Source organism: Tachysurus vachellii, chromosome 10 (assembly GCF_030014155.1).
Source record: "Tachysurus vachellii isolate PV-2020 chromosome 10, HZAU_Pvac_v1, whole genome shotgun sequence".
Classification (NCBI taxonomy): Eukaryota; Metazoa; Chordata; class Actinopteri; order Siluriformes; family Bagridae; genus Tachysurus; species Tachysurus vachellii.
In genome coordinates, this window is record NC_083469.1 from 13,835,660 (window position 1) to 13,851,018 (window position 15,359).

Consider the following 15,359-nt stretch of genomic DNA (forward strand, 5'->3'; position numbering starts at 1 on the left):
GAGATGAGAAGAGCGGCCATTCCAGCACATACTGATGTTTATTTAATTGAACACACTTCTTGTTTGACAAAAAGGCAGATGGACAAAAGGATCAGATTTGCATTCTTAATCAAAAGGAGACGTGAGAGAGAATAAATGGAAGCAGATGATCTTTCACGTAAACAAATCGCACAAACAATAAATTTGCATTGCCTGTGTTACTCTTACAAACTGTTCTCTTTCAAGCTTCTCCTTGGCAATGACACACACATCCCTGCTCACACACACTCTCACACACTCTCACCCCGCTCGGAGTGGGCCGAAGCACTGGGGTCTGCTTGAGTGTGTGATGGATTGAAGAAATGTCAGATGAGTTGGAACGTGACCCCATTGGCTGGGTCAGTCTGAGTAAAATCAATATGTTTGAGCTGCAGACCTTCCGTGGCTCCAGATTTCAATTAAAGCTCCAGCTCAGATCATGTGACCATCTCTTACTACACTATCCTTACCATACAATTGAGTTCTTTGTGTACACTAAGTTTGTGTGTGTGGCTCTGTGTGGCTCTGTGTAAAACAAAAGAGATTTCTCATTACGAATACAAACTTGGAACAGGGGAAGCCTCTCTACTACAGCGACATCTTAAAATATGTGTATGCCCATGATAAGCAGTCTCACTGACAGGTGGATCAGACTAATGTCTGCTCTCGATGGGCACTAATCCCATTATCTGTATTCTGTTCGAGTACAAATGGATCCTTTGACCCCCGACTCCACTTCTCAAGGACACTCCAGCATACGAGGTTAACACCTTCACTGTGGAGTGTGTGAAGGGGAATCACCAGGGAGAACTGTTGCATACAGCGCACTCGTCCTGCCTCGGCCAGCTCTGAGACCCCGCACCGAGGGCACTGACCTTTGCTGCTGCTGTCTGACGGGGCCACATGTGGAGTGGTCAAACTCACTCAACTCTCTGTCTTCTTGTGTTTTCTTTCTTCAAACGCCGGCACTCGGTTGTCTCAGGTTATCCGTTTCAGAGAGAAATTGAAGAAGTTTGTGAAAGAAGAGTTCAAGAAGGCACTGAGAATTTCAGCCTTGTTTAATAGAAACCGTCAGCTTTTATTTTGAGCTTTGTTTCTTTTTCTTAATAGGATTGATTTCACTACTCAGAAAATCTAAATTGAGTCTGTCACACTGTAAAATCTCTAAATCCTCCACGTACATTAAGAAATGCTGCAATAGTCTAGGAGACATCTGTAAACTTGTAATTTTTAAGTAAATAAATAGTTCAGGATATAAATTTAACTTAGTGGGTGACTACATTTCTGAGACACAGAACCAAATCCAAACATTCTTATACATGTTTGTGATGTGTTTAGTGAGACTGGTGCTAAACTGTTGGTTGGTGATGAAACCTTTTATTCCTGTGAGAAGATGGCAGTTTACATCAAGTGTGGGCACTTCATATATTTTTCATATATTTAGCCCCAAAATAAAAAAGAATAGAGCAAAAGCTTCTTTAGTCATTTTTAATAGTGCACAATGTCATTTTAATGAGACCTCTACTGTAGAAATAGAGGAAAGAACAGCAGTTATACTCAAAGGTCCACGGTACAGTGTAGTTATTCAATTTCAATTCAATTCAATTTATTTGATAGCACTTTTAACAGTTCACATTGTCTCAAATGAGCTTTACATAAGTATGGAAACAGAATAAAAAAATTAAAAGTTTAAAATGAAGTTCTCTAACAAACTTCTCTAATGAGCAAGACGAAGGTGACGAAGGTGGCAAAGAAAAATGTTATATGATGAGGTTATACTGTATAACGCAGTAGCACTGGTTGGGCTGAGATTATTCAGCAAGCTACAGGATGACATGCACAGTGATGGTGACTTTGGGGACATTGGAGAACTGGACAAACTAAAGGACTAAAGTGTTGCTGCTTTGCTCTTTTTAGGGAGAGATGAAGCAAGCGCTCCACTATCTACTAGCACCACTGTCGACTGGCAGCTAAATGGTAAGTAGGAAATAGTTCTCTAATGAAAATAGACCAACATGCTAAGGAAAGAATTTTCAACTCAAAAAGCCCACCTATAAGTTTGTTAAAAAAATCCAATAAATCGAATGTCGCATATTAATTATAAGCAGTGATGTAAAAGTGCTCATTCTATCATTTAACAAGGTTATGATGCTACAAAGCTTTCGGGAAAGCAGTTAATGTAAAGGGACTGTATGAACTGTATGAAGTTCTACACAACATGAACCTTACAATCCTGTCCTGACTCACTAGCTGTTACACAATCAAACATACACACACATTTTGTGTGCATGTGTATAACAAAGATGCATGTGTGTGTGTGTGTGTGTGCGCGTGTGTGCGTGTGTGTGTGTGCGTGACTGCATATGTTGGAAATGTGGATATTACTCTAGTTTGACAGGCCCAGGTTTGGGGGCCTGGTGGAAAAGAGCTCTATTTGCATTTCAAATGTCACACTCAAAAGCAGACACCTGTTTGAAGCTAGAGGAGGATGCACACAAATCAAAGGTCTGAGCCTGAGGGAGAGGCAGCATCACCCTGACCAAAGGCTAGCCCTGCTCTGGAGCCTCAGGATCCTGCTGCAGCGCTGCATCTCAACACTGCTGCCCTCTAGACACACACAGCATTTCCACACACCATTTCATAACCACATCAATGACTGGGAAAACCGTGACTAGTGTGTGTTTTGTAGCTGTAAGTTAAAGATTTGTTAGTTGCACACATTGCAGTTGGAAGTCAAAACTACTGGCCTGTTGCAGTTTGACGACGAACGGTGGGAGAAAGCCGTAGATAGGATAAGGTCTACCACTTCCTGTGCCCGCCTCAGTCTCATTCAGTTTAAGGTTTTGTACAGAATTCATCTTTCCAAATCTAAACAGGCTTGTCAATGTCATGCTTCCCCCTGTTATTTAAGTCATATGTTTTTTCTGTGCCCAAAATTACATGCATTCTGGACAGGTTTTTTCGGCATTATGTCCTCCATATTTGAAGTGCAATTGACGCCATGCCCACTGATCGCTATATTTGGTATTACCAATGAGTCAGTATCACTGAGTTCTGTACACAAAGATGTTTTAGCCTTCTCATCTTTGTTGGCCAGATGTTGTATACTTCTACACTGGAAAGCAATAAGATGTCCCTCCATCTTGTGGTTTAAGGATTTGATGTTTTTTCTTAAGTTGGAGAAGATAAAATATACACTGAGGGGTTCTACTGACACATTTTTTGCAAGTGGCAACCTGTTATTTCTTATTTTAGGAGACTACGGGTGTTACCTGATTAAAGTTCTAATTCGGTCAAAAATTGGACTGTATGCATAACCTTTCTTCCGTTTCTTCAGTTGTTTTAACAGGGGGATGTGGGGTGTTTGTGCGTATGCATGTGTGTGTATGTGTGTCTTTGTCTGGGGGTTTGTTTTTGTTTTGGGTGGCGGGGTGGGGGTGCTTGCTTTTTGTTGTTTGAAAAAGTAAAATGGAGAAATTCTGTATACATTCTTGTAAAAAAAATTAAAAAAATTAAAAAAAATTCTAATTGGATCACTTGTAAAAAAAAAAGAAAAAAAGAAAAAGATACTGGCCTGTTGTTCATTCAACAATCTTTGAATTTCAAAAGTTTGAAAGATTTTGCTTTTCTGTATTTCAGGGCTGTAAATGACTAAATTGGCAAATTAATGTACGCCATAATTTCTAAAATGTCTGGTCAACTTTGCGTTGCTTTAGGTTAGCATAAACAAACATTCTTTATTTTGTTTGAAATTGTAGTATTACTATGTCAGAAATACAAACTACATTGATTAAGTGACAAACAAAGAAAGACAGTTTGCTCTGTATGGTATTTTTGTCTGTAAGATTTAACGAAAAGGAAACTTTAGTCCCTGATTTATTTATCTTGTAAGAGTTGTCATTTTTAAAGCATTACAGTATGTGCTATTCTGTACAATGGAACTAAAAGAAAACAAATACCTCCATCATTTAAAAGTCGGTCTGCGTACAAGGAGTACACAGACAATTAGACTACAGATCATGTCAATATGTTGCTCCTTGGTGACCCATCAGTCTGTCAGTGGTAAAATATTGGAAGATGTTTCCTCATTTGTTATAATATATTTTAATGCAGACATCTAATTCTCTCTGGATTTAAATGGATTAATATTTTATTTGACATAAAATGTACAAAATGAAACTAGATTTCAGCGATGTCGTTCTGCTGAATTAATTTGGACATGATGTCACCGGATCTGGCTGGCATCCCCGAAATCATCTTATTGTAAATAATGCTGGCAGCGTTCTCTTTTATGAATGTATTTACACACACAAACAGCGCTGCCTTTCATCCTCATCAAAGGACTCTTGTTGACAAACATCGTGGATTAGCATCTTTGAAAAAAAAAAAATAGAAAAAGTAAAAAAAAATAGAGCCATATTTAATATTTACCACTTTATTACACACGTGACATGCCCTTGAGAGAGACGATGGAACCAGTGGGTGGGGCTGAGGAGGAGGTACTATGAGGTCTCTGCAGTACCAGACATTTAAACATGACTATTGATAAGACAATTTATCTCGCAGGTAAAAGGCAACACAAGGAAAGGTGACATTGCAAACTGAAGTGTGACATCATGAGCACATTGAAAGGGAGGAGGAGACAAAAGCATGACCATATTTGCAAAGCTTATGTCTGCATTACATACTTCTTAAACTGGGAATCATTCTGAGAGGCAGCCAGAGACGGAGGGACTGTGAAGCATGGGAGTGTTGGATAAGTGTCTGTGTACACAAATAAATCATGATGTCATAACCCCCTGCATTAAAGACCTTCTCTCTCATTGCTGCCAAAAAATGAGGGCTGTGAAGCCTTTCTATACAGAACCACACACACACACACACACACAAAACCAGTGTGTAATATCTGATGGCAAAAAAGCAGAGAAAAGGACAAAGCCACAAATGTGGAACTTCAATTAATTTAAAGCCCCAATCAGCAAAGAATAAATCCTTGGCATATCTAATTACTGAGGCTCTCGGAAGACCCGGGCCGAACAGCCAATCTCCCTCCTGTTTGAACAGCTTGATGAACTAAGGGACTGATGGATATCAAGTCATTTTGTTTAATTTATAAATGGATTTTCCCCTAATACTTAAATTATCATCAGTACAACACAATGAAAATGGGAACATTTGGAAGGCAAAGTCTATAACCACCCTGAAAAGAATTCTAATGAGGAATGTCACCTCTTTTCATTTCTTCTATACAAGTCGTCTAATTAAATTCTGGAGCGGTGGAAGAAGCGCATTTTACAGTGCAGTCGCGATTGCCACAGCTTTCCCACCTCGACACTTAGGAAATGCTCATCAAGCATATCATATCTCTCTTTCTCTCTCTGTCACACACACACATTGACACATTCTGGTCAAACTATTGGACTAAATAAGGTTTTCTGAAAACGTGGTTCTTGATGCCGGATGTGCTGGTTTGAGTCTTTTGGAAATTGCTGAGCTCCTGGGAATTTCATACAGAACAGTCTCTAGAGTTTACACAGATTGGTGCTAAAAAAAAAAATAAAATAAATAAAATAAAAAAAACACTGCAGACTGCTCTGAGCTGACAGGAAGTCTACAGTAACTCAAATAATCCCTTTTTACAATTGTGCTGAGCAGAAAGTATATTTAAGTAAACAGTATATTTAATATTGTCAAAAGCTAATATGGCCTTTTTGCCTGCCAGATTCATAAACAAGATCAAACTTAATGTTGCAGTGGATTATGGGATCTCTTGATTTTGTGTTCTTCAGTAGATTTCAGGATAACCATGACAGAAACTCATTAAGTGAAGAATCTAATCAGTTCAACAACTGTTACCACCAGACCTTGAAACCGGAACACATTCACTGATAGGTTCTCAAGTTTTAGCTCCTTAAGTCAAATGTGCCTGACAGAAATGATGTTTGAGTCACTGAGGAAGTCACTGAGGAGTCACTTCCAAAAGAGGAAGACGTAGGCCAGCCTAGCTAGCTAACATGAGCTAATCTGACAGGATGTCTAAGGAATCATACTACTAAATGTTTATAATCATCACTGATAATGCTGCTAACTAGATACCATGAGCCTGACAGGATTTCTAAAAGGATTTCTTTGTCATATCATAAGCATATTTATTTGCTTGGTTGCTTTAACCTTTAGCTGATTTTATTCCACTAGCAAGCTTTACCCTATCATGCAACAGTTACTAATAGTGTAATGTTTAATGTGGGCTTCCTTCAAGACACGTGAAGGACAAACAATTTACTGTTGAGCCCATAATATTTACTGCTAATGCTATCCATGTGCTTAAAATAAGCTAATCTTGTGAAAAAAAAAACCAAGAACATTTAAAAGTCCTTAACATAGTCCTTAAACCCAAATGCTATCATTTTCATCAGCCAGCTAAATGTTATATTCATACATTTGTATACTTTCTGCTGCTAATATGAACTAACTAATGACTAACTGAGCAGGATGTTTCAGGAAGCACTTTCGTCATACCTGGTTCAGGCGTCTCAGAGTGTGAGGATGAGGATGCTGAGCTCGCTCCGTCCTCAGCCCCGGCTCCCTGAGACAGCAGACTTCGGCCTGGAGGAATTTTCATCCCCAACTGCTCGGCCATCTCCACCTGATCACCCGGGTGCACGTAGTCGAACACACTGCTCCCTGTCAACTCCACCTGCACACATACACACACACACACACACAGATTTAAAGCATTAATTATTAAAAAATGTTCATTTGTTGCAACCAAATTAGCGAAAACAAGCTAACTGAAATTTGTAATGACTCTTTATTCCTCATATTTTCAAGACAGACTTTCCCCTACTGTCTCTCTAGAAGCACTAAGTTACTGTGGTCCCTAAACACTACACAAGTTTACAGATAATAGGAAGGAGGGAGTTTACTTTAGGGAGGACGAGGAAAACAACAAACAAAAAACCCCAGCAAGAACACAGATGTAGCACTGCCATGCATGGCTCATGTGGGTCCTTAATGTCCCTGGTGTTGCATTGTTGCATGTAACTGTGTCAGCCTGCGGGGACGTCAGGATTACATGCAAATAATCCTTTTAATGTGCAGTTCCTCAGAGCAGATTTTAGAAATCTACAGTTGCAAGCTGAAACAATTCCTACACAGAAGACATGATGACAGAATGAGTTGCAACCTGGATCCTGGATGTGTAATAGGTAATAATACAGAATAGAGAGGAACATATGGGAAAAACAAATACAACACTACAGTGTACAACACATTAATATAGTGCAGAAATATATACAAGCCACACTGTTTCGCTGACACAGTAAAAACCATACAGAGAGGATGTGTGCCACATTAAACATTTAGGAACAGAAAGGTGGAGGACTTTTAACTCAACACACACACACACACACACACACACACACACACACACACACACACACACACACACACACAAATGCGTCTGTGACATTTCAGGACACAGGATTACACACTGTATCTAACATATACTATGTATTGTGTATATGTTACCAGCTATATGCAATAAGAATTGCTTATGTGTAATAAATAATCTAACTCTAATCTTGACCTCAGATTTCACAAAATAAATACTTTTTTAGCTCCAGTGTTGAGAATTAAAGCACATAGCTTTTATAAAATAACAAAAAAAAAAACACTTTACATTGTCAGGACCATCTTGCTGACCCTAATGTAGTAGGTGAGCTTGAAATGTTTGGGTAAGCGCACACACACATACACACCCACACACCCACCCACCCACACACACACACAGACATGAAACATTTTCTTTCTAAATATTAGTGCTTAGAATTCAGCTGTACAACCCACCCCAACACACACACCCCAACACACACACACACACACACACACACACACACAGACTAAACCCTCCTTAATGTGAGTGCTTGAAATTTAGCTGCACAAGCCACCCACCCAACACACGCACACACACACACTGTCAACACTCCTGATTGAACAAATTTTGCCATATTATACTTTCATTTCCAAATCCCACAGTTGTGTGTGATTCAACAACCCAACCCAACCCCCCCCCCCACCCCCCCACCGTATAAGTGCAGATTGGCTCTTTTTACTTTTATAGACAGGAGACTGAACACATCTCAAACTAACCTACATGCCTTCTATTCCCTGATACAGTGTCTTAAAGGTGCAACACTACTGAAAAATTCACAGACACAGTCTCTCCGCCGCAGCCTCGATCTCTTTCTGCTCCTCACAATTTAATAAGTGCTTTCTTGAGCACAAAGCAGTAGGTGCATTTGCTGCAAAAATCTTTGGACATTCTGTGAACGACAGGCTGAAGGCACCACAGATGTGACGTGGTGACAAAAGGAGTCCCATTTGTCTTCTACATGCTTGGAGTTCGTTTTGAACAAAACGCCCTTTCAAAAAAAGGAGAGAGGTATTTTACAACTGTATTTAACCTCAAGAGACAAACAGCACCATGGATTATGAAGATGGGAGGAATGATAGCGATTCAAATGAGCAATTGGATTAAGCTTGAATAATAAGAGAGATGACAGTATGTCGGTACGCCAGCAACAGTGCACTGAATACATTACGCTGAGTGCTTTAAAAAATCTATTTCCGAATGGAGATGAAATGCCAAAGCTATCTCTCTCTCCCAGGTCTCCCGCAGACAAACCTTTTGTGTCTATTATAATTCATGAACACGGCCCTGTCGACTGTTCTAACTGTATTACAATGAGCCTACTTTTCAACACAAGTGTTTCCACAAAGCACTTGTGCAGTGTTATTCTCAGCGATGAGGAGATGGGGAGGGCTAACAATAATACCGGCTCTAATATGCATTGTGCACCGGGCGGATGTGGTAAAGTACTGGTGTTATTCGTTACAAGAGAGCAGCAGATTATACTCTGTGATTGCGGAAAGGACACTTGGATTACTGCGTGAGCTTCTGCATAGTAGATGAGGCTGCGCTCGGCAGAGAGGGTGCATGGGCAGTGCCCTCAGCAACACATTTATTCTGTAGAAGGACACTCGATATAAACCACAACCTCATCTCTCTTCCTCTGGCTTATTAAGACTGACTGGCACAGATTAATGAAAACACACGATTTTCTAAACATGCAGCGAGAGATTGAGAGAGAGAGAGAACGAGGAATGGACTTTATGTGCTGCTTAAAAAAAAAGAAAAAGCTTTAATTAGCAGGGTTTCAAAAAATGTCAGCTATTAACTGTTCTGCTCCATCAAAGCTATAAGCCTCACTGTCAACTTTCATCACATGATCGACTGTCTTTTTTCTCAACAGTTCTACATTCTTCCTCTCTCCATATTTCTTTGCTTAATGAGTATAATAAGCCAACACACACACACACACACACACACACACACACACACACACACACACAGACTTGCTGTATAAAACACTAGTGGCATCGTTTCTGTGTCACCGGCCGCTCTCTCTCCTGCCCTCTGAGCCTCAGGCTGCTTTGTTAAGTGTCACTGAACCCTGCTGAAGAGCCATGGGAGCGTGCCAGCCCTCATCCTCCTCATTATGACACAATTACTCTCTGGCATCAACCTCACACATGCTCACCTCCTGCTCCCAGCCACTTAACCTGCCTGGAGTTCTTCAACATTTGGCCTGGGCCAAACGTGCAAACACACAATAAAGAGCCTCAGTGTGAGATGAGATGCCTGCAAATAAAGAAACAAAATGCACAGTAGCCGGAAACTCGAGTGTCGGCAGAATTTATTCTACGGATTGGTGCCGTATCCGCTTGTTTCACCAACAACTAGGAGTAAATCTATTTTTTTAGAAAGCCTTTTTAAAAAACAAAAGTCATGTTCATGCTGTTTAATCATGATGTATATTCCTCACGGCATTCAGCTCTGTGTGGGAGTTATCTTATGGATAATGGTACATCTTTCCAACATCGTTAATTATTCAGCCACTATATAATGATTTTAATTTTCTGATAATGATCATGATTACTCATTGTGTTTTGTATCAGTACTCCTATCACGTATTAGTTTTGGTGTCACTAGCATGTTCATGAGCTGTGCACGGAAATGAACCTCTTCCACAGAACAAGCTTTAGAGACTGATGATCCAGATTGGGCCTGTACATAGCTGATGTGATCTGTTGTTCTAATTGAAGCCTATATCACCTATAGAAACTACATCACGCATCACATCAGCTAGCAAAGACAAAGCTAATATAATAACTGAAAGCCACCAGCCATCCCTGTAGTAAACATGCAACACCTGTAACAGACTGTGTGGCAGTATGAACTGAGAAGAAATAAAAAGGCCATGGATTAGTTTCACACTTTAGAGGCACAATATGTTGGTTTTTTAATTTTGTGTTTGTTATTTTTTTTTTTTAGCAATACACTGTAAAACATGACAATAAAGGAAATCTTAAAGCTAGCCAAAATGATCTACCACATCTTATTTATAAGATGATAATAAACCAAATTATTAAAGCTTTTTATAGACACATTTGATTTCCTTAAACTTGTTCTATTGGTAGATTATTTTTATTTTAAACCTTAATTTCCTAGAAAGAAGCAAACAAGAATTTCCTATCTGTAAAACAAACAAGAAAACTTAAAGCTTAAAAAATAGACAAATATGTCTCGAAATAAGTTTAGAAACCTTTATTGTTTATTGTAATCTTATAATAAGAAATGGGAGATAAATTGGACAAGATCAAGATACAGTGATACCTCGAGATACGAGTTTAATTCGTTCCGTGACCTTGCTCGTATCTCAGATTGCTTGTATCTCAAAGCAATTTTCCACATTTAAATGAATTGAAATCCCATTAATCCGTTCCAGCTCGCAAAATTCCACTCCAGTACACAGTGCACAGTACAGTACCTGTATTTATAAATGACAAATATTGTATAAAAACGTACAGTAATAAAAGAGAATGTTAAAAAAATAAACTGGTTTTACTTTACGGAAGATGCGCACGGAGGTTGAGGGAGGAGTAAACAGGCGGAGGAGTTAGGAGGAATTACACTTTCACTTCTGTTCACTTACTCGCTACTGTACACTCTTAATGCTACTTTACACTTAAATGGAACTTAACTAAACTTCATTTAGAGCGGGGAGAGCAGCAACTAGAAAATAGAATAGACCCCCCGTATAACAGAACCATTAATCCTGCATAGAGTTAAAAATAGGAAAGGAAAATAATAAATGGATAAATAAATAATTAAATAATTAGTGAGAGAGAGGGAGAGAGAGAAAAATATGTGGAGATTTATGACGTAAACTGGTACAACGAACACAGGTTCCGGCATGGTGGAGTCGGGGTTGGAGGAGGGAGTTTAAATTGCAGCAGCAGCGAAGCGCTAGAGCGGCTCTATGAATGAGAATTTAAATGGTCGGGTAATATGGATGTCGTAACCGGATTGGTGCGCGTCGTGGACAGCTGATTAACAGCTGATGCACGCTTGACAACGTGGCCTGCCAGAACTAATGCGATGCTTGATTTCCCTTAACTGAACTTAATTGCTACAATTTCTGTTTTCTTTACATTAATTTTGCTTAATTTTCTTCATCGCTTTTCACTTGTTTTTGCCTTTTTTGTCACTCTTTCCTCACTAACGTCTGCCGGTCGTTTTAATAAAAACCTGTTGGGTCGGCATATCAGATGCGGTGTAGTCGCACAAGTTAGCTTAAAACGGATCCGAAAATTACAGATCCGCAGATGGTCGGCACCTCACGCAGCCCCTTTGCGACACTTCATAGGAAATGAATGACTTCCATTTTATCGGCCGTCATTTGTCGTGTGCAGTGGAAAGGCGGCTTTAACCGAGTGAGACGCTGGAAGCTGAGGCGGGGGAAACAGAGCACACGTGGTTGTTGGGGATCTTTGTTTTGGCGGCGGCGGTGGTTCGGATGCTCGTAGCTCAAAAATTTGCTCGTATCTCAAGCCAAAAATATGGTCGAATCACAGCTCGTATCTCAAAAAATTCGGATTTCAAAGCACTCGTATCTCGAGGTATCACTGTACCTGCTGTCATTTTTTGCAGTGTATATGTAATTATTTGTATATATAGCTATTTTTTTGTATATACAATACACCAATATATGTAAAAATATTTGAGGAAAGATTTTGAGCAAAAACAGCAAGATGTAAGAAGTGTTCAAAATGTAACTAGCTGTCAGTCAGGCAATAATATAAAAAAGTATGAGTTTATCAGGGTTGCCCTAGTGGTTCAGAAAAAACAAACAAATAGTAATGTAACACTGCCTGACAGTATACAAAAAAATCTCTATTGCAGTAAAAATGTTTATAGAGTGTAAAGAATAACCATAAAATCTATATACGTAGTTCAAGCTGTTGAGTGATATTATGTACATTTACAATAATACTTCATAATAATTCATAATGTCCTGTATTTATTTAAATTCACTTTATTTTGTGTTATATCTACTCTATATATACTGTATATTCTAACTTAGTAGAATCTTGTTTTCTTTTAACCCATGTGTTAACACCTAGAATTGCTCAAAAAGCAAGAACAAAAACCTGTACAAATATATAAAGTATAATATATTTTTATGTGTCTCCTTTTTGGAGACCTGAACAACTCTAACAATGACTTTGTAATGAAAATGACTTTGTGTGGCTGTGCTGTAACAGAAAACAGCAGCTATAAGTTAAAGTATGGAGTAGCTTTATAAAACCAACAGCAGGCAGAGGCTTAAAGGAAGGCCCTAATTAAAGGCCAATTGGAGCTGTCGTCTTTGAGTGGGGACCCGGGGGAAAACCTTGCTACCTGGCTGACCTTGGCAAATGGGAGTCCTTGGCAGAGGCGGTGACCCCCTGAACCTCACTCATATCCAATCTCCCTCACCGCTGCGCCATGTGACCTGCTTCATGCAAATCCCTTCTCCCCTGCGAGCCGTGGATAAACTGCAGCCTAATTAAATATTTTTTAACGATGTGAGTAATTTTTGCCGAGGGGTGGATTCGGGGGAAAAAAATTAATATGAGATCACAAAAGATGTTCCCGCCGTTGATTCTGTAAATTAATGACTATCTGCCTTATGATAAAAAGCACACTGCCAAGAATAAGAATGAAGTCGGCAAAGCCTTACTTCATTTGTCTAATAACCGAATGCTTTCAGGAACAAAAAAAAAGTCTAAAAAGCTTCTGGAAAGTTTCCATGAGGCAGCGGGCGGACTTTATGGCATGAAAGTGATGGATGGCAAAGAGGCTGCCAAGCCCAGGGCTGAGGAGTAATATTTGTCGGCGAAGGCTTCTAATTTCACAATTCAAACAGCCAAGCTGCACAGTGTGTATGTGTGACAGCTCTCTGCTTCTCTGGCATCTCCAGAAGAGGGGGTGAGCTAAGCCGTTCTCTCTTCTCCTCTTAGCTACTCTATTGCCTGGCTGAGGCTATATCTATCACAGCTGCACTATTAACTGGTGAGAGCATTCTCCAGCCCACTCGAGTGTTACAAGGCTCAGATTACAGTAACCTTTAACTGGGCAGTGACAGACAGACAGGCGAGATTTACTGGAGGAGCACTTTGCTTCACTCTCTCTCTCTCTCTCTCTCTCTCTGTCCTTTTAATACCGCATTGTGCCACTTCTCCGCACGGCCTTAATCTTCACTGCTCAACTAAAGCCTTTCACTTCAGGAGAAATAGAAGGCATCAAGGCAATGCATAGTGGTCATTATAGACACACCATCACTCACTGTAGCAGTCAATCATTTAGAAATGTATAGTAGAAGACAAATGTCCTGTTGCCATTTTGGCATGTCTAATTTTTATTGTCCAAATGATCATATCTGAAGCTGGAGGATTTACAGAAAATCTCTCAGATGGTGATTAAATTCATGCACAACATGTCGTTTTCCTGGCACAGCACATGCAACAGTGAGGGGGGGGAATAACTTTAACAATTAACTTTGAAGGACAAAAAGGGAAAAAATTTCTCCCGGTGCTCCTTACTCCAGCGCGCCTGATTTTTATCGAGCCCCACAAAGCCTTCTTAGATCATCTTAATCCACTGTGGCAAAGTAGCTGAATATGAGATTCAGATTGTCTTAGAAATTCTGTGCTAGCAATCAGCTTCCTGACACCGCTTTTCTCTTCAACCTTCAGAACTTGTGACAGCAAAGACCAAAAGGCAACCCACAAAGGATAGAACAACCGGTGAACTCGGCACACTAGCTGCTTAATCCACAGAACAAAGATAGCACTTCTGACACTTCTGAGCTGCTTCACGATCAAATATTTGATAATATACATATAGCATCAAGAGCTTTGCAAAAATAATGGTCCTAAAATTATTGTTAAGTTTTAATCAGTCACAATGTGTTAAATACAGGGATAGAAATATTCAGTGAATTATATAGTAACTACGTTGAAACATATATGAAGGGTATGTTGGGGTGCGAGGGAGGGGTGTAAACTTAACCAGCCGAAATGGAGTGTCCTCATAACCTTCTTGGCTTATATAATTGTTATAGATAAATAAATATTTCATAAGAAATGAACAAATACATTAGACAGATGGACAATATGAAAACTGGAACTTGGGAAGGATAACTGTAGATATGGTCACTGAGAGAGAGACAGAAAGAGAGCGAGGGGCTGGTCCATGTTATATTTTCCATTGTGAGAGTGGGCTAACCTCTGTCCACCGTGCTCCTGCCCCCTCCCTCTGCCCGCTGAAGGGCCTGTTACAGATCACTGGCCACTTTGAAAATCAAGAAAATGAAAATCAACTCAGGGAGAAATCTGTCCAGGCAATAACCCGTCTGTCTCCGTGGTCACATCCCAGTGCCTCTCCATGAGCGGGAAGTGTCATGGGTGGAGGGGGTAATCTAGGATTTCAGCCTTTCTCTTTTTCCTCCTAAAGAGTGCAACCATTGTGAGAGTCCTTTCTCCATATCCCCTCCCCACAATAGCCCAGTCCAAATTAAATTACCAACAAAATAAAATGCAGCCAAACGGCCTCTATTAGAGTTCTATGGAACAGAGATTAAACATCTCTGAGTCAATGTGTTCTCTCTCTCTCTCTCTCTCTCCCTCTCTCACACAAGCACACTCACACACACACACACACTAACACACACACACACTTTCTCTCTCTCATACATCATTCTTTGTCCCCTTATTTGGGGATCACTTATCTATCCTCCCCGCATCTGAATAGCTTTCCCCGTTAGAAACATGCATGCCTTAAACTAAATCAATAAACTCTCATTTTCTTGTAAGGGTTCCATATTAATTGGAGAGGCCGAGGCAGAGAGGGTCCTGTGGATCAGAGGATGAAGATGGGAAACACCAGGAGGCCG

At 39.9% G+C, this 15,359-nt stretch overlaps 1 protein-coding gene across 1 annotated transcript in view; it reads right to left on the reverse strand.

The window, feature by feature from the left end:
• The window catches only part of LOC132852464 (neuronal PAS domain-containing protein 3), a 220,285-nt gene that overhangs the window by 28,169 nt on the left and 176,757 nt on the right, over window positions 1-15,359 (reverse strand). Inside the window, exon 6 of the mRNA XM_060879687.1 lies at window positions 6,538-6,715. Within this exon, the coding sequence (XP_060735670.1) occupies window positions 6,538-6,715 (178 nt within the window). The remainder of the gene's footprint in view (window positions 1-6,537; window positions 6,716-15,359) is intronic.